Consider the following 21,009-nt stretch of genomic DNA (forward strand, 5'->3'; position numbering starts at 1 on the left):
GTGCAGGCAAGGTTTTGGTCTCTACTTGACAGTCAGGTGGCATTTGGCCCCGTCTGTTCTCTTGGCGAGAGCGGCTCCACTGTAAACAATAGTGTGTGGCCACGGAGGTGCTGCTTGTCGTCCGCGATGCTCTGCACATCGTCAAATCAAACGGCTCTTTCAACTGTTGTTATTGGAAGTTATTGCTTAGACCATACTTCCCAAACAATGTTGGGAGTCTGGGTAATGGCCAGGGCTATAGGCCTTGGGATGCATGTCAGAATTAGAATGCATTCATTCTCTCTTTATACAAGTTTCAGCATTGTCAAACAACCGTTATTATACGGTAGTAATGAGAGAGTAGAGACCTATCATTTTCTTTCCGAAAATCACAAATAAGTGGGCTACCACGTTTGTGAACATGAAGAAATACACACTGGGGGCGCTCGAGCCCTTTCACAAACTCTCTCACCCCCCAAAAAATCGCAGCATTTGTCGTGCATGATAGTGTGAATGAGCGACTGTTTGGTGGAGTCTGCGAACAGATGAAGTAGAGGGAGGGAGAGGGCGGGTCGCTTGGCGTGTTTGAAAATGACAGAAAAGACCGATAGCTATCATAACACTGTACATAGCCATAGTATGACATTTCAAATGTCTATTCCTTTGAAACTTGAGTGTAATGTTCCCTGTTCATTTTTGATTATTTCACTTTTGTTTGATCTATTTCACTTGCTTTGTCATTGTAAACATATGTTTCTCATGCCAATAAATCCCATTGAATTGAATTGACTGGAACCTGAGTTTACCCCACAGGTGGAGGAGGGGTTATATGTAAATTGAGGGAGGGCTAAAACCGACTCGACCAGAAGGAAAAAAATAACTGAAAGAGAATTCCAATCTATTAGTGCGCCTGCCTGCCAGTCGGAAGATGGGGAATTTTTTCATTCGAACATACACCTCCCCTTTTCCCAAACAAGCAGTCAGTCTGTCAATGTGCTCCGAGCGTTAGGCAAGTCAAACGAGTGGGATTTTGAACTAGTGAGACGGGGGGACATATTGAATGGAAACCATTGGAAGCTATCCAGATTCCAAATGACTCGCCACATCAGACGGGCGAGTCTATAACATACGAATATGAGTTAAAGTTCGATTTATTATTCAAAGTTTTATTTTGCTCTTGTTCGTCTGGTAAGGACTGAAGTTGAATAGGCTGGAGATCTTCTAGCCTCCAGTTCTCTTTCTAGTCCAGTGTTTTGATGTGTTATGTGATACATTGATTGCTGGATTTGTCAACACCACCTGAGTTCGTTTGTTTGAATTGCCAGTCTCATTTACAAATCGTTTGGGAAAGGATATTGATTTACTCACTGGAAGAGAAGAGAAAGGACACGCAGTGTGGACCAAACCGTGCAATGACAAATCCACCGACCAGCGAGCATCAACACGTCCTTCTGATGGAGCTACTGTTCTAAACCGGGGGGGAAAAAGCCTCTTCTATTTCTAAACACAGCATTTGCGCTTATGTCTCGAATCTTTTGAAACTACAATTTATTTATCGGAGTAAAAACTCTAAAGAAAATAAGAAGTAGAAAGGAATGGGAGAGAACCCGAAGAGAATCGGCGCAGAGAACAAGGGAACATTGTTTGGGAAAACACAATTATAGGAAACACCAACACCGCAACAGAAAATAGCTCTCCTCGAGTGCCTATCAAATCCGGATAGAAATCGATTCAACGGGGAGTTATTTTTTTTGTGGAAGAAGGGGAGTGGTGCTCAAACCATTGAACACAGCTAGAGCAACTTTCTCTGCCGTAGTTGTCAATTACTACGTTGTGTGCTCTATTATTCGTTTTATATCCATGCGGTTGCCCAAGGCACGATATTTCCTCTTCCAGCATTGAGTGACTCACCTATAGCTTACACGGCTATAGCCTTTGTTTGGACAGCACCCCATCTACATCCTCATAGAAAATATACCATTTATTTTTTTAAATGGGGTTAAATTATAGGGGTTGTGGAGTTGCAATGGCGTGTCGGAGAAGTGGGAGTAAAATGGGATTTGTGCTGATATTCTTACTGGATTTACTGGGAACGGCGGTGAGCAACATGGAGCCTATCTACTGGAATTCATTGAACAAAAGGTATGTCGGAAGTAAAGTTGTGCAGCCTATGGGATTACTTTGCAGTCGTTTGTAAACGATAATTATAGGCCTATCTTTATTATGTGGGGAAAGCTCTCAATGAAGTTTGGAGAGGGAGGGTGTGTAATAAGGACTTCAGCTCTCTCTCTCTCTCTATTGTCGAGTTATCCAAGGCTGAAGACGGTGTGGGCTTTTATGTGGCCCAGACTCGTAAATGCCAGTTTGTATTGACTGTGTGTGTTGAGGGTTTTTAATAAGACAATATTTCGAAGAAAACGCGTTTTCCTTTCGATGCTTATCGAATGGCCTGCATTTTTCTCATTCCCAAATGTTTCTCCCATATAGCACGTCAATTGCAATCACCCATTGAAATCAATATAGTTCAAAGTGACAATTTTCATCTAGTTGTTACATTGTAATGAATTTAGATAGGACTACATACACGTTTGGCTATTGTCATCCAAACCATTTCTGGGTAGGGTTGAACCTATAGGAAGTAGCAGGGTTCCCCAACTGGCGGTCCGCCTGTTGTTGCATTGATTATATATTTTTGTTGTTGGATATAAAAGACTTAAAAACACCAGGAAATAAGCTCCAAGTGATTAGAATTTTTGAAATCTGTTCAAGTATTCCCACGCATAATAGAGACACGTGATGTATGCAAATGTAAGCAAGGTTTGAACATTATGTTTTAGTCAAATATTATATCTGTTTGGGGTTCTTGCTGTCCATTTGCAGTCTACAAATTATTAGTAATTATGTTCCTGCACCCGACCATCCCCTAAGAAAAAAATTCGTAAATATATTTCAGGGATGGGCAACTTTGATTGGGGTAGGGGACACAACAAGTCTGAATTTATCATGAGGGGCTCGAGTTGCTTCCAGTCTGCATACCCACCACATGTGCACTTTTAAGTGCTCAATTCCACTCATTTCGCCATGGGTCATAGAGAAAATATTGCCGTTTTAAAGCAAGCTGTAATTCTACTAATTTTTCCATGGGCGGAGAGGAAAATTAAGTGTTTTTAATATGATATCTGAGTGATAAAATACTATTAATCTTAGTAGCCTAATCTAGACACTGTGTAGCCCAAGTTGGCATTGATTAAGAATAAACAGACTTCCTGCCCGGAACACATTCAACTCATTTGCAATTTCCCTCTAAAAAGTAAAGTCCATTGTAGGTGAGAAATGTAATTGAAAACACCTCCCATTATCCACTCTGACTAACGACCGAGACCACCTTACCTCCATTTCCTCACACCTCCACCAATTTCCATGCGTCTGAATTGACACCTGGTGGCGATGGTGTGTGTGATAGGTAGCCTACTCCAAACCTTGAGACTCCATAGCTGGTCTGGAACGGAATGTAGGTTATGCGCAGCAGTGCAGCTATTAGTCCGGGCTACAGATGCCGAGGGCTGTTTTAAGACGAATAGGCTTTTAATGCCTCCATGTGGTCGTCGGCTACTCCGGGGCCCATCTTCATTCGACAGATGCTGCAACAAGGGGATCTAATTCTGCGCGGCTCTGCCATTGTAGCTCTTGGCAAAAGCCCCTAATGAGGGGCTTGCGTCCCAAATAGCACCCTATTCCCTTTGTATAGGGAATAGGGTGCAATTTGAGACGCACGGGGGTCTTTGTCAGTGGTGGGCGTAGTAATCTGATGGGTGCCTCTGCCTTGGACACGGGAGGGTAGTTTTCACTGAAGGAGTGTAGGCCGTGTACTTTGTGAGTGGGCCTAATGCTCTGTTGATAGGGTATCGTGTGATTTGATTCTAATTTAATAGACTTGCCACTTTACTTGTTAGTTCTGTTACCTCCATTTGTGAGGTAAATAGTCCAATGCCTCGGCTTAGAGGTAATGGATAACCGCGGTGACTTTCACACTAGCTACTTCACACTAGTTACTGTTTCACACTTTCCCCTGTGCCCACTCAGGTCATGGAAAAAGACAATCTTAGGTGAAGTAGACACAAAGTTTTACTTTATCGCACAAAATAATTGCTTTGTAATTTTCCTCAGTTAAATCATGGAAGGCATGTTCTTACATGGTTGATACAATGTGATTTACACAAGTTGTTACAAGTTAACAAGTGTTTAAGGAAATAATCATCCCCCACACACACATACGCGCACACTATATTTCTCGTATTCTGTCAAAATGATCACACCCTGTTATCTAAAGCCAGGACAAAGCAGTACATTCATGCTGAAGTGCATGCATGGTTCACATTTTGGGTTTGTAGCAAATGTACTGGCAACTATAGTGTAGTTAACCTTCAGACCATTCCTAATTTCACTGCTTTGAAGTTTAGGGTGTCCACCTGCACATTCTCCTTCCTCCCACTCTGCCCTTCTCTCCCTCTCTTCGCTTGTCAGTGTCTTCTTCAAGTTACATTTTTCTGTTGCTTCATGGGCGTTCTCGCTGCCTCATTCTCTCTCCCTCTCCCGTTGTACCTATCGCTCTCATTCTCTCTCATTTTCTGCCTCTCTTTTTCTTTCTTTAATAGCGCAGACACACCGATATGATTGTCAAATGTACTGCTGACAGTACTTAGCACATCTGAACAGTGTTGGCAGTCAATTTCTTTTGTGTTCACACAGCAAAGACCTTGAAGTCGTGACCTACTCAGCCTTGTTAAATTAAAATACTCCAAACCAGAAGGTGGCAGTAGTGTTGTTTGGGCAATACATGTCCTTGTGTGTTTCTAAGTTTATGGCAGGGGTTGGAACAAAAATTATTTTCCAATCGTTTTGTTCTGAACAGAACCATTATTATTTTCTTTCCGTTCTGTTCCGACCAGCAAAATATTAGTTCTCAAGCGGTTCGAACCCCCAAAAAAGGTAAGGGTTTATTGTTCCTTTTTAAACCTATATATATTTTTACATTTAGCTCGACATTAAATGACTTCACCAATCAGTGTGGATAGAGAAGCTAGCTATGGAGCGGGCAAGCTATAGTTGTTTACATGCATTGGACAGACAAGTGTAGGGCGCGAGATGCGACTGAAATTTTGCTGGTGGGGAGAGGGCGAGCAAGTGCGGAGGAGGTAGAGGAGGCTTGGCTTGAAGCGCTGGACATCTTGTTATGACATGCCTTATCTGAATTATAGCTCGGAGGAGCTGCTTCTATGATGGAAATTTGAATGTGTTTGAACTTCGGAGAGTTGTCTTAATGTTGGACTAGAGATAGCTAGCTAACAAGCTTGAGGGCAGACCTGTGCCAGAGTTACAATAAAAACACGGCTTGCCTTTATTTAGTTAATAAATCCAATGTGAAGTGATAACTATATTATCCTTAACTAGCACTGAAACGTTAATCCATTCTTATAAAATCTCTCTCCCTAATTTCTGAATCACGCTTGTAATGTCAGTAGGCTACAGGGTAGAGGTTGACGATTATGATTTTTCAACACCGATACGAATTATTGGAGGACCCAAAAAAAGCCGATACCGATTAATCGGCCAATTTTTTTATAAAAAAAAAAAAAAAATGTTGTTGTAGTAATGACAATGACAACAATACTGAATGAACACTTATTTTAACTTAATATAATACATCAATAAAATCAATTTAGCCTCGAATAAATAATGAAATATGTTCAATTTGGTTTACATAATGCAAAAACAAAGTGTTGGAGAAGAAAGTAAAAGTGCAATATGTGCCATGTAAAAAAGCTAAGGTTTAAGTTCATTGCTCAGAACATGAGAACATATGAAAGCTGGTGGTTCCTTTTAACATGAGTCTTCAATATTCCCAGGTAAGAAGTTTTAGGTTGTAGTTATTATAGGAATTATAGGACTATTTCTCTCTGTACGATTTGCATTTCATATACCTTTGACGATTGGATGTTCTTATAGGCACTTTAGTATTGCCATTGTAATAGTATAGCTTCCGTCCCTCTCCTCACTCCTACCCGGGCTCGAACCAGCAACACATCGACAACAGCCACCCTCGAAGCAGCGTTACCCATGCAGAGCAAGGAGAACAACTACTCCAAGTCTCAGCGCGAGTGACGTTTGAAACGCTATTAGCGCGCACCCCGCTAACTAGCTAGCCATTTCACATCGGTTACACCAGCCTAATCTTGGGAGTTGATAGGCTTGAAGTCATAAACAGCGCAATGCTTGAAGCACAGCGAAGAGCTACTGGCAAACGCACGAAAGTGCTTTTTGAATGAATGCTTACGAGCCTGCTGGTGCCTACCACCGCTCAGTCAGACCGCTCTATCAAATGATAGACTTAATTATAATATAATAAACACACAGATATATGAGCCTTAGGCCATTAATATGGTCGAATCCGGAAACTATCATCTCGAAAACAAAACGTTTTTCCTTTCAGTGAAATACGGAACCGTCCCGTATTTTATCTAATGGGTGGCATCCCTAAGTCTAAATATTCCTGTTACATTGCACAACCTTCAATGTTATGTCATAATTACGTAAAATTCTGGCAAATTAGTTCGCAACGAGCCAGGCGGCCCAAACTGTTACATATACCCTGGCTCTGCATGCAATGAACGCAAGAGAAGTGACACAATTTCATCTGGTTAATATTGCCTGCTAACCTGGATTTCTTTTAGCTAAATATGCAGGTTTAAAAAGATATACTTCTGTGTATGGATTTTAAGAAAGGCATTGATGTTTATGGTTAGGTACAGTCGTGCAACGATTGTGCTTTTTTCGCAAATGCGCTTTTGTTAAATCATCCCCCGTTTGGCGAAGTCGGCTGTCTTTGTTAGGAAGAAATAGTCTTCACAGTTTGCAACGAGCCAGGCAGCCCAAACTGCTGCATATACCCTGACTCTGTTGCAAGAGAAGTGACACATTTTCCCTAGTTAAAAGGAATTCATGTTAGCAGGCAATTTTAACTAAATATGCAGGTTTAAAAATATATACTTGTGTATTGATTTTAAGAAAGGCATTGATGTTTATGGTTAGAGCAACGTGTACCTAAGCGATTATATGCAACGTAGGACAGGCTAGATAAACTAGTAATATCATCAACCATGTGTAGTTAACTAGTGATTATGATTGATTGATTTTTTATAAGATAAGTTTAATGCTAGCTAGCAACTTACCTTGGCTTCTTACTGCATTCGCGTAACAGGCAGGCTCCTCATGGAGTGCAATGTAAAGCAGGTGGTTAGAGCGTTTGACTAGTTAACGTTAAGGTTGCAAGATTGAATCCCCGAGCTGACAAGGTAAGAATCTGTCGTTCTGCGCCTGAACAAGGCAGTTAACCCACCGTTCCTAGGCCGTCATTGAACATAAGAATGTGTTCTTAACTGACTTGCCTAGTTAAATAAAGGTTAAATATATATTTTTTAAATACAGTAGCCTATGCTTCAGAGGGGGAGGGGCAAAGATTTTCAGCTAACAGTAGTGCTGAGGGTTTAACCTGTTGGTTATTTTCCGTTTTTTAAACAACTCATTGACCAACGTCAGTTCAATTATTTGAATTCCATTTAGTTTTTCTTTCTTTCCCTGGGCTCAATGTGCACATTGTACAGTTCTCTAGAGATAAATCGGATCAAGCCCGAACTGTGCAATGTAATTGTTGTTTCCAACAGGCCAATATTCTACATAATTACTACATTTTCTGTGCTAAACTAACTACAATGACCATAATCCATTGTGTGCCTACTTGTCTGGTCTGTGTGTCACTTTTACACCTGCTATGTAAGAGAGACAGAAGAATGTGCGATGTCGAGGGATACAGAGAAGTTGCTTCACAAGGTATCTCTACCTGAAAATACATTATCTAAGTGATTGATAGTTTGTATTCAGCAGTCATAAAAGTATGCCTTATTTACTCTGAAGAACTACTAAAATAGTGATTTTGTCAGACCGCATAGGCAGCAGCTCTATGGAGATGAGATGACTTGGAATGAAATAATAAAGTCATCAAATAAATCAAATGAAATATTTTTGTAAAGTCATGTGAATGCATTTTAGTCATTTAGCAGACGCTCTTATCCAGAGCAACTTACACTAGTGAGTGCATACATTTTCAAATCAAATTTGTTACATACACATGTTGAGCAGATGTTATTGCGGGTGTAGCGAAATGCTTGTGTTTCTAGCTCCAACAGTGCAGTAATATTTAACAAGTAATATCTAACAATAGGCACAATCAAAGTAAAGGAATGGAATATACAGTTGAAGTCTGACGTTTACATACACCTTAGCCAAATACATTTAAAATCAGTTTTTCACAATTCCTGACATTTAATCATCATACAAATTCCCTGTTTTAGGTCAGGTAGGATCACCACTTAATTTTAAGAATGTGAAATGTCAGAATAATAGTAGAGAAAATTATTTATTTCAGCTTTTATTTCTTTCATCAGATTCCCAGTGGGTAAGAAGTTGATATACACTCAATTAGTATTTGGTAGCATTGCCCTTAAATTGTTTAACTTGGGTAAAACATTTCGGGTAGCCTTCCACAAGCTTCCCATAATAAGTTGGTTGAATTTTGGCCCATTCCTCCTGACAGAGCTGGTGTAACTGAGTCAGGTTTGTAGGCCTCCTTGCTCACACGGTTTTTCAGTTCTGCCCACAAATTTTCTATAGGATTGAGGTCAGGGCTTTGTGATGGCCACTCCAATACCTTGACTTTGTTGTCCTTAAGCCATTTTGCCACAACTTTGGAAGTATGCTTGTGGTCATTGTCCATTTGGAAGACCCATTCGCGACCAAGCTTTAACTTCCTGACTGATGTCTTGAGATGTTGCTTCAATATATCCACATAATTGTCCTGCCTCATGATGCCATCTATTTTGTGAAGCGCACCAGTCCCTCCTGCAGCAAGCACCCCCACAACATGATGCTGCCACCCCCGTGCTTCACGGTTGGGATGGTGTTCTTCGGCTTGCAAGCGTCCCCCTTTTTCCTCTAAACATAACGATGGTCATTATGGCCAAACAGTTCCATTTTTGTTTCATCAGACCAGAGGACATTTCTAAAATAAATGTGATCTTGTACCCATGTGCAGTTGCAAACCGTAGTCTGGCTTTTTTTATGGCGGTTTTGGAGCTGTGGCTTCTTCCTTGCTGAGCAGCCTTTCAGGTTATGTCGATATAGAACTCATTTTACTGTAGCTATAGATACTTTCGTACCTGTTTCCTCCAGCATCTTCACAAGGTCCTTTGCTGTTGTTCTGGGATTGATTTGCACTTTTCACACCATAGTACGTTCATCTCTAGGAGACAGAACGCATCTCCTTCCTGAGCGGTATGACGGCTGCGTGGTCCCATGGTGTTTATACTTGTGTACTGTTGTTTGTACAGATGAACGTGGTACCTTCAGGCGTTTGGAAATTGCTCCCAAGGATGAACCAGACTTGTGGAAGTATACACATTTTTTTCTGAGGTCTTGGCTGATTTCTTTTGATTTTCCCATGATATCAAGCAAAGAGGCACTGAGTTTGAAGGTAGGCTTTGAAGTACATCCACAGGTACACCTCCAATTGACTCAAATGATGTCAATTAGCCTATCAGAAGCTTCTAAAGCAGTGGGTCTTAACCTTGTTGGAGGTACTGACCCCCACCAGTTTCATATGCGCATTCACCGAACCCTTCTTAATTGGAAAAATAAAATTCAAAACATAGGTATATATTTTACTGGTGCACAAAATGAACCGTGCATCAACATCAGTGTTCAAAGAACAAAACCATTAAAACATGATTTTCACACAAAAACAAAAACATAATAATGAATATTTACTGCAAATCAGTGTGACTTCTGCTGTTGCCTTTCAGAGACCAGTTCAGAAATGCGCGGCTTCACCTTGGCAAGTGCCACTCTCATGTCATTTTCGCAACAAAGTCTGTTCCTTTTCTTCGTTTATATGTCCAGCATCCTCGAAAAGGATTGCTCGCAAAGATATGTTGTAACAAACGGTATGAAAATCTCCAGAGCTTTCTTAGCAATAACAGGGTACGTTACCATTTGTTGACACCAAAACGTTGAGAGCGTTGTTGTTCTGAAGAGTTGCTGTTGAACCTGGCTCTGCTGAATTTCAATGATTTCATCGAGGTATTCATCATTGACATCTGTTGTCTCAACACTAAACGTGAACGGCTGTCTCACCCATGCTGGATATGACTCTCTTGTAGGGAAGTATCCGTCGAGAGACTTTGCAAGCTCATCTAAGTGCGTGGCAATTGCTTGCTTCAGTTCCGCGGGTACAGAAATGTCTCCGATTCCAGATACATCTTCAATCTTCTTACACAGTCGTCCAGCAGGGGAAAGTTTGCGAAGTTATCGTTCTCTGTTCGTCGTTTCCATAACGGTAGCTTTTTTTGAAAAGCCTTCAGGTTTTCTTCCGCTTCGATGATGTTGACTCCACCGCCCTGCATCTGTCACACGACGTACCATCACGACAGTCACAATTCGACTACTGAGCGCGCCAAATTCCCTGCAGCACAGATAGGCCAAGCGATGTTGCGTGATCACCTGCAGCCAATGATGCCAAGCGGGGCGTGTCATCACGAATCATATGAGTCGGGTGTGTGTCTTGACCTCCGCCGAACCCCTGAGACTGACTCACCGAACCCCTGGGGTTCGATCGAACCCAGGTTAAGAACCACTGTTCTAAAGCCATGACATCATTTTCTCGAATTTTCCAAGCTGTTTAAAGGCACAGTCAACTAAGTGTATGTAAACTTCTGACCCACTGGAATTGTGATACAGTGAATGATAAGTGAAATAGTCTGTCTAAATAATTGTTGGAAAAATTGCTTGTGTCATGCACAATGTAGATGTCCTAACTGACTTGCCAAAACTATAGTTTGTTAACAATAAATTTGTGGAGTGGTTGAAAAACGAGTTTTAATGACTCCAACCTAAGTGTATGTAAACTTTCGACTTCAACTGTATAAATATTTGGACGAGCAATGTCAGAGCGGCATAGACTAAGATACGGTAGAATAGGATAGAATACAGATGAGTAATGCAAAATATGTAAACATTATTAAAGTGGCCAGTGATTTCAAGTCTGTATATAGGGCAGCATCCTCCAATGTGCTAGTGATGGCTATTTAGCAGTCTGATGGCCCTGAGATAGAAGCTGTTTTTCAGTCTCTCGGTCCCAGCTTTGATGCACCTGTAGGGGGGCAGGTAGCTTGCCCCCAGTGATGCGTTGGGCAGACCGCACCACCCTCTGGAGAGCCCCGTGGTTGCGGGCAGTGCAGTTGCCGTACCAGGCGGTGATACAGCCCGACAGGCTTTTCATACTGGTCCCCCATGGGAGTAAAACCCACAACTCCTTTTGGCTCCCCACACGGGGGCTCGTGCTCTCTGATTGGCTCAAAGTCAAGTTGTTGCCCACTGATTAGCATTGAAATTCTACAAGTAGAAACGTCAGGTTTGTCACCACCGGGTAGGCACTCAACAGGTAGCGCGTTTGTTCTAGCAAGAGAAAGAGCGGCCTCCCACTGTGGTAAGTACATATCGGCAGACTATACTCTTAGAAAAAAAGTCCCCATAGGAGAACCCTTTTGGGTTCCATTTAGAACCCTTTATAAAGAGGGACCCAAAAGGGTTTTTACCTGGAACCAAAAAGGGTTCTTCAAAGGGGTCCCTTATGGGGACAGCCGAAGAACCCTTTTAAATTCTAGATGTCACATTTTTTTCTAAGAGTGTATTGGCAGTGAGATTCTCGGTGTGTTTCATGCTTTATGCTCATGTCTATATCCATCCTTAAGTCCATTCCTCTCTCATCTCTCTCCCTCCTACCCTCACACTTTCTCTCTCCAGGGCCATAACTACATATGAGGACACTGAGGTGGAGACCTCTGTATTTTTTCGGGAAATTGTTTATATTATTATTTTCATTAAATTTGGAAACTCAGTTGGGATCTCAACTTACTGTTGAGAGTTAGAATAGTAGAGTACACTAGGTGAAATTTAGACACTTGGTTGTGCATCAGCAGTTTTCGTCTTGCTATGTCACTCACTGACAGGTACAAAATTAGCCCATGTGTCAGTTAATATTTTTTAGATTGGTAAAATGAGTCTAGTTAGTCTAGCCAGCTATCTAAATATCTAAAGGTATTGAGTGATAATTCACTTCAAATGTGTTTTTTGTTTTGTTACACAGCTAATTTATCAAACGTCATTGGCAGATAATTTTGCTTATTTTAACAAAAACAAAGCTTAATACAAGTCACTTCGTATTTCAATATATTTTTCAAGATATTTGATCTTAACCCCCCCAATACCGGACCTCACTAAAACTCTGGCCCTGGTTACGGACCTGCTCCATCTCTTCCTGTCGTTTTCCATCGGCCCTCTTTCTTTGTCAGTCCTCTCAGAGCCCGGTGACCAGACGTGGCAAATTAAAAACGTGTCCCATTCAGACGCTGATTATACAGCTACACAGCAGGGGACACTGTGACTAAAGGTAGGTTAGAGAAAGGAGGGAGGAGAGACAGATGGAGGGGGGTGTAGAGAGGAGAGTGAGGTAAGGCTGGATGTATAAAAAAGGGGTGGAATGGCTGGAACATAAGGAAATGTATGTGAAAAAAAGGAGGAAGGGAGAGAGTGAGTGAGGGAAGGGGAAGAGGGGTTGGATAGATGGGGAGAAAAAAAGTAAGGTGAGGTAGAGTGGGAGATAGTGAAGGAGAGAGGATGATGAAGTCTGGGAGGAGTAAGGGTGGAATCGATATGAGTTAAGACAAATGCCAATACACATTATACTTAAAGGAACAGGAATTGAACCAGAACTGTCACGTCCTGACCAGTAAGGGGTCATTTGTCACTGTAGTATGGTCAGGGCGTGGCAGGGGGTGTTTGTTTTGTGTGTTTTTTTTTTTTTTGGTTCTAGGGGATTTTGGTTCTAGTTTTCTATTTCTATGTTTCTTTTCCATGTTTGGCCGAGTATGGTTTCCAATCAGAGGCAGGTGTTTTTTGTTGTCTCTGACTGGAAGCCATACTTAGGCAGCCTGTTTTTTCCTTTGGGTTTGTGGGTGGTTTCTTTCTGTATAGTCTGGATAAGAGCATCTGCTAAATGACGTAAATGTAGTCTGTGAACCTTACAGAACTGTTGATTGTCGTTTGTTATTTTTGTCTAAGTGTTCACTCTCTTTAATAAATATACGAAGATGAGCACTATACCCGCTGCGTTTTGGTCCCCTTTCATCGACGCCTGTGACAGAACCACCCACCAGAAGAAGACCAAGCAGTGGGGTAAGGAGCTGGAGAGGAGGTATCTCGAGTCATGGACGTGGGAGGAGATCCTCGATGGAAAGGGTCCGTGGAGCCAGGCTGGGGAGTACCAGCGATCAAAGGAGGAGCTGGAGGAAGCGAAGAGGGAACGACGGAGGTATGAGGCGTTGTATCCTCCTATTCAGGAGGTGAAGAGGGGGGGGGGGGGGCATAAGGGGAGTGTTGCTAGGTCAGGGGGGAACCCTGACCTAACTTCCCGGGCTATACGGAGGGAGCCATGGGGGAAACCAGAGCCGGTCGAGTAGTCAAGAGCAGATGACGACGCTGGATTCCGGAGAAAGGGACTGGTGGAGAGGTCACGACGGAGCAGACGCACAGAGGGAGGAGCTAGGCAGTATGGAGGTATGCGCACTATGTCGCCCATATGCATTCAGAGCCCGGTGCAGTCGATACAGGCTCCGCAACGTTGTCGTGCGACAGCTAGCTGGCAGCCAGGAAAAAGTGCGCCGGCGCAGCGTATTGGGCCTCCAGTGCGGCTCCTCAGCCCAGGATATCCCACGCCTGCTCCACGCACAATACCCTGCATTCCCCAGCACAGCCCAGTTCGTCCTGTGCCAGCGCTTCGCCCTTGCCGGGCTAGAGTGAGCATTGAGCCAGGACGGGTTATGCTGGCTGTCAGACCTCCAGGGAGAATCCTGGGCCCAGAATATCCTACGCCTGCTCCAGGTACGGTGCCCCCGCATTCCCCAGCACAGCTCGTCCGGTGCCAGCGCTCCTCCCTTGCCGGGCAATAGTCAGCATTGGGCCGGGGCGGGTTGTGACAGCCCTGAGCGCCAGACCTCCAGTGCGCCTCCAAGGCCCAGTACGTCCTGTGCCTGCTCCGCGCACTCTCTGTCCAGCGACGCTCCTCAGTCCGGAGCCTCCAGCGACACTCCCCAGTCAGGAGCCTCCAGCGACGTTCCTCAGCCCGGAGCCTCCAGCGACGCTCTTCAGCCCGGAGCCTCCAGCGACGCTCCTCAGCCCGGAGCCTCCAGCGACGCTCCTCAGCCCGGAGCCTCCAGCGACGCCCCTCAGCACGGGGCCTCCAGCGATGCCTCTCAGCGCAGGGCCTCCAGCGACGCCTCTCAGCGCGGGGCCTCCAGCGACGCCTCTCAGCCCAGAGTCTTCTGAATGGGAGCTACGCCCAGAGCCACCACCGTAGTGGGAGGAATGGCGAAGGGGGGGTGTAGCACAGGAACCGTCGTTGACGGTGGCCACCCTCCCTTCCCTCCCTTTAGGTTTGGGGTTGGTTTTGTTGGGTTTTTTGTTTTGGAGGTGCAGTCGGGGTCTGCACCTTTGGGGGCGGGGTACTGTCACGTCCTGACCAGTAAGGGGTCATTTGTCATTGTAGTATGGTCAGGGCGTGGCAGGGGGTGTTTGTTTTGTGTGTTTTGGGGTTTTTTGGTTCTAGTTTTCTTTTCTATGTTTCTTTTCCATGTTTGGCCGAGTATGGTTTCCAATCAGAGGCAGGTGTTTTTCGTTGTCTCTGATTGGAAGCCATACTTAGGCAGCCTGTTTTTCCCTTTGGGTTTGTGGGTGGTTGCTTTCTGTATAGTCTGTGAACCTTACACAACTGTTGATTGTCGTTTGTTATTTTTGTCTAAGTGTTCACTCTCTTTAATAAATATACGAAGATGAGCACTATACCCGCTGTGTTTTGGTCCCCTTTCATGGACGCAAGAACAACCACCTTGGGAGAATCTCCCCGAGACATACAGGGCCTTCAGAAAGTATTCATACCCCTCGACTTATTCCACATTTTGTTGTTACAGCCTGAATTCAAAATGGGTTATATATATATATATTATTTATTTATTTATTTATTTATTTATTTCTCACCCATCTACACACAATACCCCATAATGACAAAGTGAAACTCATGTTTTTAGAAATTGGAGCACCCCTGAGTCAATACATTTTCGAATCAGCTTTGGCAGTGAATACAGCTGTGAGTCCTTCTGGGCAAGTCTAAGAGCTTTGCATACCTATGCTACATGACCAAAAGTATGTGGACACCTGCTTGTCAAACATTGCTTCCATTCAGCCACAAAAGCATTAGCGAGGTCGGGCACTTATGTTGGGCAGCTTTCCAATTCCCAAAGTGGTTGAATGGGATTGAGGTTAGGTCTCTGTGCAGGCCAGTCAAGTTCTTCCACACCTATCTTGACAAACCATTTCTCTATGGACCTCGCTTTGTGCACGTGGGTTTTGTCATGCTGAAACAGGAAAGGGCCTTCCCCAAACTGTTGCCACAAAGTTGTAAACACGGAATTGTCTACAATGTCATTGTATTCTGTAGCGTTAAGATTTCCCTTCACTGGAACTAAAGGGTCTGAACCATGAATAACAGCCCCATATCATCATTCATCGTCAATCAAACTTTACAGTTGGCACTATGCATTGGGGGAGGTAGCGTTCTCCTGGCATCCACCAAACCCAAACTCGTCCGTCGGACAACCAGACGGTGAAGCGTGATTCGTCACTCCAGAGAACGCGTTTTCACTGCTCCAGAGTCCAATGGCGGCGAGCTTTACACCACTCCAGCCGACACTTGGCATTGTGCATGGTGGTCTTAGGCTTGTGTGTAGCTGCTCGGCCATGGAAACCTATTTCATGAAGCTCCCAACGAGCAGTTATTGTGCTGACGTTGCTTCCAGAGGTAGTTTGGAACTCAGTAGTGAGTGTAGCAGCTGAGGACAGATCATTTTGACGCGCTTCAGCACTCGGCAGTCCTGTTCTATGAGCTTGTGTGGCCTACCACTTCGCGGCTGAGCCGTTGTTGCTCGTAGGCGTTTCCCCTTCAAAATAACAGCACTTGCAGTCGACCGGGCCAGCTGTAGCAGGGCAGAAATTTGACGAACTGACTTGTTGGAATGGTGGAATCCTATTAAGGTGCTACGTTGAAGGTCACTGAGCTGTTCAGTAAGGCCATTCTACTGCCAATGTTTGTCTATGGAGAATTCATTACTGTGTGCTCGATTTTATACACCTGTCAGCAATGGGTGTGGCTGAACTAGCTGAATCCATTAAATTGAAGGGGTGTCCACAGACCCCGCAGCAATGTTCCAACATCTAGTGGAAAGCCTTCCCAGAAGAGTGGAGGCTGTTATAGCAGCAAAAGGGGGACCAACTCCATATTAATGGCCATGATTTTGGAATGAGATGTTCAATGAGCCGTTGTCCACATACTTTTGGTCATGTAGAGTGTGTTGTACAACATTTGTACATTTATTAGGGCTTCAAGTGGGGTGGCAGGTAGCATAGTGGTTAGAGCGTTGGACTAGTAACTGAAAGGTTGCAAGTTCAAATCCCCGAGCTGACAAGGTAAAAATCTGCCGTTCTGCCCTGAATAAGGCAGTTAACCCACTGTTCCTAGGCTGTCATTGAAAATAAGAATTTGTTCTTAACTGACTTGCCTAGTTAAATAAAGGTAAAATAAAAAAGTAGTGAATGTGGTGAAACCCTGTTGTATTTCTTCTGGTTCACTATCAGGATTCTTATTATACTGGTTCTTCAGACACGGATATTCGTACAGTAAAGAAACTTGGCACGCATGTTCCAAACACTGTCAAGAATCAACATATGCAGGCATATTCAGATCAACCTCATTGTAGTGCTATAACGGTCACATGTTTATATATTTTGATCTAATAATGATAAGGGATATGAGTGAAGCTAACCTGTAAATTATGGTTCAGTTTGGCCACATGGGGGACGCAGTAGGACATAATCTTTCATGCAAGCTCATTGGCTTATTGCGGTCATATTGTTTGAGTACGACTTGAAGATGTACATCCATAAACGCTTTACACCAAATTTTGAGCCAATCGGACTAGCAGTTCTGGAGAAGACGTTTAATGTAGTCAACATCATTACAATTAGTCCAAAATATGCATATTGCATGATCTGTTACATTTTATGTTGTAATATTTGGCAAGTGTGGTAAGGAGTACAGAAGTATCCCATGGCAGGATGTTGTGTCCTATTTGTCCTGATGGTGGAACAGTGGCCCCACAGCTTGAACCCCGGAATTGATGCCAGCAGCAATATTATTTTATTTTTATTATTCAACCTTGGTCAAGTTGGTTGTTGATCATTGCTAGATAGCCATTTTGCTAGACAGATTGACCATCTTGGCGGTTCTAGTGCTAAGAGCTTTGCACACCTCGATTGTACAATATTTACACATGATTCTTTTTAAAATTCTTCAAGCTCATTAAACATTGCTAGACAGCCATTTTTAAGTCTTGACATAGATCTTCAAGCCGATTTTATCTCAAAACTGTAACTAGGCCACTCAGAAAAATTCAATGTTGTCTTAGTAAGCAACTCCAATGTATATTTGGCCTTGTGTTTTAGGTTGTTGTCCTGCTGAAAAATGTATTTGTCTTCCAGCGTCTGTTGGAAAGCAGACTGGAACAGGTGTTCCTCTAGGATTTTGCCTGTGCTTTGCTCTATTCCATTTATTTTTATCCCCAAAAACTCCTTTGCCGATGATAAACATACCTATAACATGATGCAGCCACCACCATGCTTGAAAATGAGTAGTACTCAGTGATGTGTTGGATATTCCCCAAACATAACGCTTTGTATTCGGGACATAAAGTTAATTTCTTTGCCACATTTTTTGCACAGTAATTGCAAACAGGATGCATGTTTTGGAATATTTTTTATTCTGTACAGGCTTCCTTCTTTTCATTTGGTAATTTAGGTTTGTATTGTGGAGTAATTACATTGTTCTTGATCCATCTGCAGTTTTTTCAACCATTAAACTCTGTAACTGTTTTAAAATCACCATTGGCCTCATGATGAAATCCCTGAGCGGTTTCCTTCCTCTACGGCAACTGAGTTAGGAAGGACGCCTCTATCTTTGTAGTGACTGGGTGTATTGATACACCATCCAATTAAGTGATAATGCCAGAGAAGCCAGTGTTAGGAGGATATATTGGCATGGGTGTTGTTAGGCCCGAGATGAAGTCAAACCATTCCAATATATTCTCCAAATACTGGCTTCGGGGGCAATATCACTTTTATACAACAGGTTACCAACATATTGAAATAATGATTGACATATTTTCTTAAAAAACATTATTTTGACGCATTTATTCATACTATTTCATCCTTTCACAAGATATAGTCCCAACGCAAATCTAGAGTTGCTACCTAAGCCGGCGGGTCGTTCGTTCTATTGGATCAGTTGCCAGAGACGCGACCCAGTCGTTCAGTCTTTTTGTTCTGTATCTATGGACATTCGTTTTAAATGCCATACTGGCTGGCAATGTTCCTATCCTTTGCTTGCTCGCTAGCCAACTACGGCTAACTTAGTCACGTCAAACAGTGCAGACAGAATAACAACAGTAGCTGCATTTGTTTAAGCTGTTATCTAGTGACATTTATTTGCATACGTCCATAACAATGAGCTGCGATTTCTTTTTCTGGCATAGAAAATGTTCTCTCTCGTCAGGACACTGTTGTTCAGAGGAGCTAGCCAACAACACAGCTAACACAATCACTTCAAACTGAAGCTGGAAAGACTGCAAACTAGCTGCACTTTGTTTCCTTTGACCTTTTTTCAGTTGACATTTCTTTGTATATATTCATAAAAATGATGCAAGCAGATTCATGATTTCGACTGGCCGAGAAACGCTGCCTGCCTGCCTGCCTGCCTGTCTCATCCTGACTCCCGACCCCTAACATTCATTACTATGGGACAGCTGGAGATGGAATTTGAATATTGGTGAAACAGTGTTGCAAATGTCAGCGAGACAGACAGCAAGGTTTATACAAATCTCCGCTGTTGAAAACTAAAATGTTAGTTAGTCTAAAAGAAATGTGAGAATTTCTTGATGATTTTTATAATGGAGATCAAGTTTCTAACTTCCCTGGCTGGGTTGATGAGACAGTGGATTGCGCAGTCAGGTGGAACAGAGTTAATAGGCATTTTAACGTCATAGAATTTAGCTGGGGGTAACTAGTGGAATAGACACCGGCTGTAATGCGCTTTTAACCAATCAGCATTCAGGATTAGACCCACCCATTGGTATAAAGTTAATGAATAACTTCACCACGCTGAAATGGATATTCAATGTCTGCTTTTTTATGTTTTACCCATCTACCAATAGGTGCCCTTCTTTGCAAGGCATTGAAAAACCTCTCTGGTCTTTGTGGTTGAATCTGTGTTTGAAATTCACTGCTCGACTAAGAGACCTTATAGATAATTGTATGTGTAAGGTACAGAGATGAGGTAGTCATTAAAAAATCATGTTGAACACTATTATTGCACACAGAGTGAGTCCATGCAACTTATTATGTGACTTGTTAAGCAAAATGTTTACTCCTGAACTTATTTAGGCTTGCCATTACAAAGGGGGTTGAATACTTATTGACTCAAGACATTTCAGCTTTTCATTTTTAATTAATTTGTAAAAAACATAATTCCACGTTGACATTACGGGGTATTGTGTGTAGGCCAGTGACACAAAATCTCAATTGAATTCATTTTAAATTAGGTGTGAATACTTTCTGAAAGCACTATACATTATCCTTATCCTAGAACACACACACATCCTTTATCCTTATCCCAGCATCTCCCATTATCAACTACACACTGGGCTAATGAAAGATCGAATCTGTTATTACTCTCTGTTAGGAGGGGAGTGGAAGGAACGCTGGACGCTAATGCTGTTCCAACACGAAAACACACCAGGTAGATGGTGTTGGGTAACATTGGCTGGGTCTCTGTACAGACAGTGCTCCACTCTTGGAGATACATGCATCTGCACACACACCAACACACGCGGTACAAGATAAATGGCTTTATTAGATGTGATGGGATTTTAGCTTATGCTGGGGTTTTTGGATGCTCCAGTGTGTACAATCGGATTGGGAGTTGTTAAAGGGTTTGGGGCTGTTCGATCAGCCTAAATTGGTAATCTATCGCGTTCTCTCTCTCTCTCTCTCTCTCTCTCTCTCTCTCTCTCTCTCTCTCTCTCTCTCTCTCTCTCTCTCTCTCTCTCTCTCTCTCTCTCTCTCTCTCTCTCTCTCTCTCTCTCTCTCCTCTCTCTCTCTCTCTCTCTCTCTCTCTCTCTCTCTCTCTCTCTCTCTCTCTCTCTCTCTCTCTCTCTCTCTCTCTCTCTACTGTGGTAGATGACTGTAGATGATGGTAAACACCGGTGTGAGTGGGCGTCTCCCCTAAACTGCTCGCGGTGACTTGTACTACAACGATTCCCTCTCAAACACACATTAAAAATGTATCCCCCTTCCAGATTCTCAATAATTAATTAATCGTCTGCTAATTGGCGCGGGATAAAAGGCTGGTTAACTAGGCTAAGCGTTGCAAGTACAAAAAAACGGAACACAGCAGGGTCTCCGAATTAAAAAAAAATCAATTTGGGAGGGGGAGGGAGAGGAGGAATGAAGAAGAGGAGGAGGAGAAAGTTACAAAAGGTCTTATGAAAACAGTATTATTTGTTTGTGTGGTGAATTAGTGCTTATTTAAATTGGTAGAATCAAACCCAGTCCCATCCATAAATCCACCCTTAGGTTTCCCTGTACATGAATGATGTATTTTCCATTATTTTCTGTTGTGTGGATAAGGGTGTATATGAGAAGCAGTAAGCTTAGTTACACAGATCCTTAGGCAAAATGATTAGAGAATATCTACTGTAA

The 21,009-nt window shown here is 42.9% G+C and overlaps 1 protein-coding gene across 1 annotated transcript in view; it reads left to right on the forward strand.

The window, feature by feature from the left end:
- Positions 1–887: 887 nt before the first annotated feature.
- The window catches only part of LOC106608822 (ephrin-B3), a 116,112-nt gene continuing 95,990 nt past the window's right edge, over positions 888–21,009 (forward strand). The window contains exon 1 of the mRNA XM_014206990.3: positions 888–2,121. Coding sequence (XP_014062465.1) covers positions 1,973–2,121 — 149 coding nt within the window. The 5' untranslated portion in view covers positions 888–1,972. The remainder of the gene's footprint in view (positions 2,122–21,009) is intronic.

The sequence above is a fragment of the Salmo salar genome, chromosome 07 (genome assembly GCF_965601325.2).
Source record: "Salmo salar chromosome 07, fSalSal1, whole genome shotgun sequence".
Taxonomy (NCBI): Eukaryota; Metazoa; Chordata; class Actinopteri; order Salmoniformes; family Salmonidae; genus Salmo; species Salmo salar.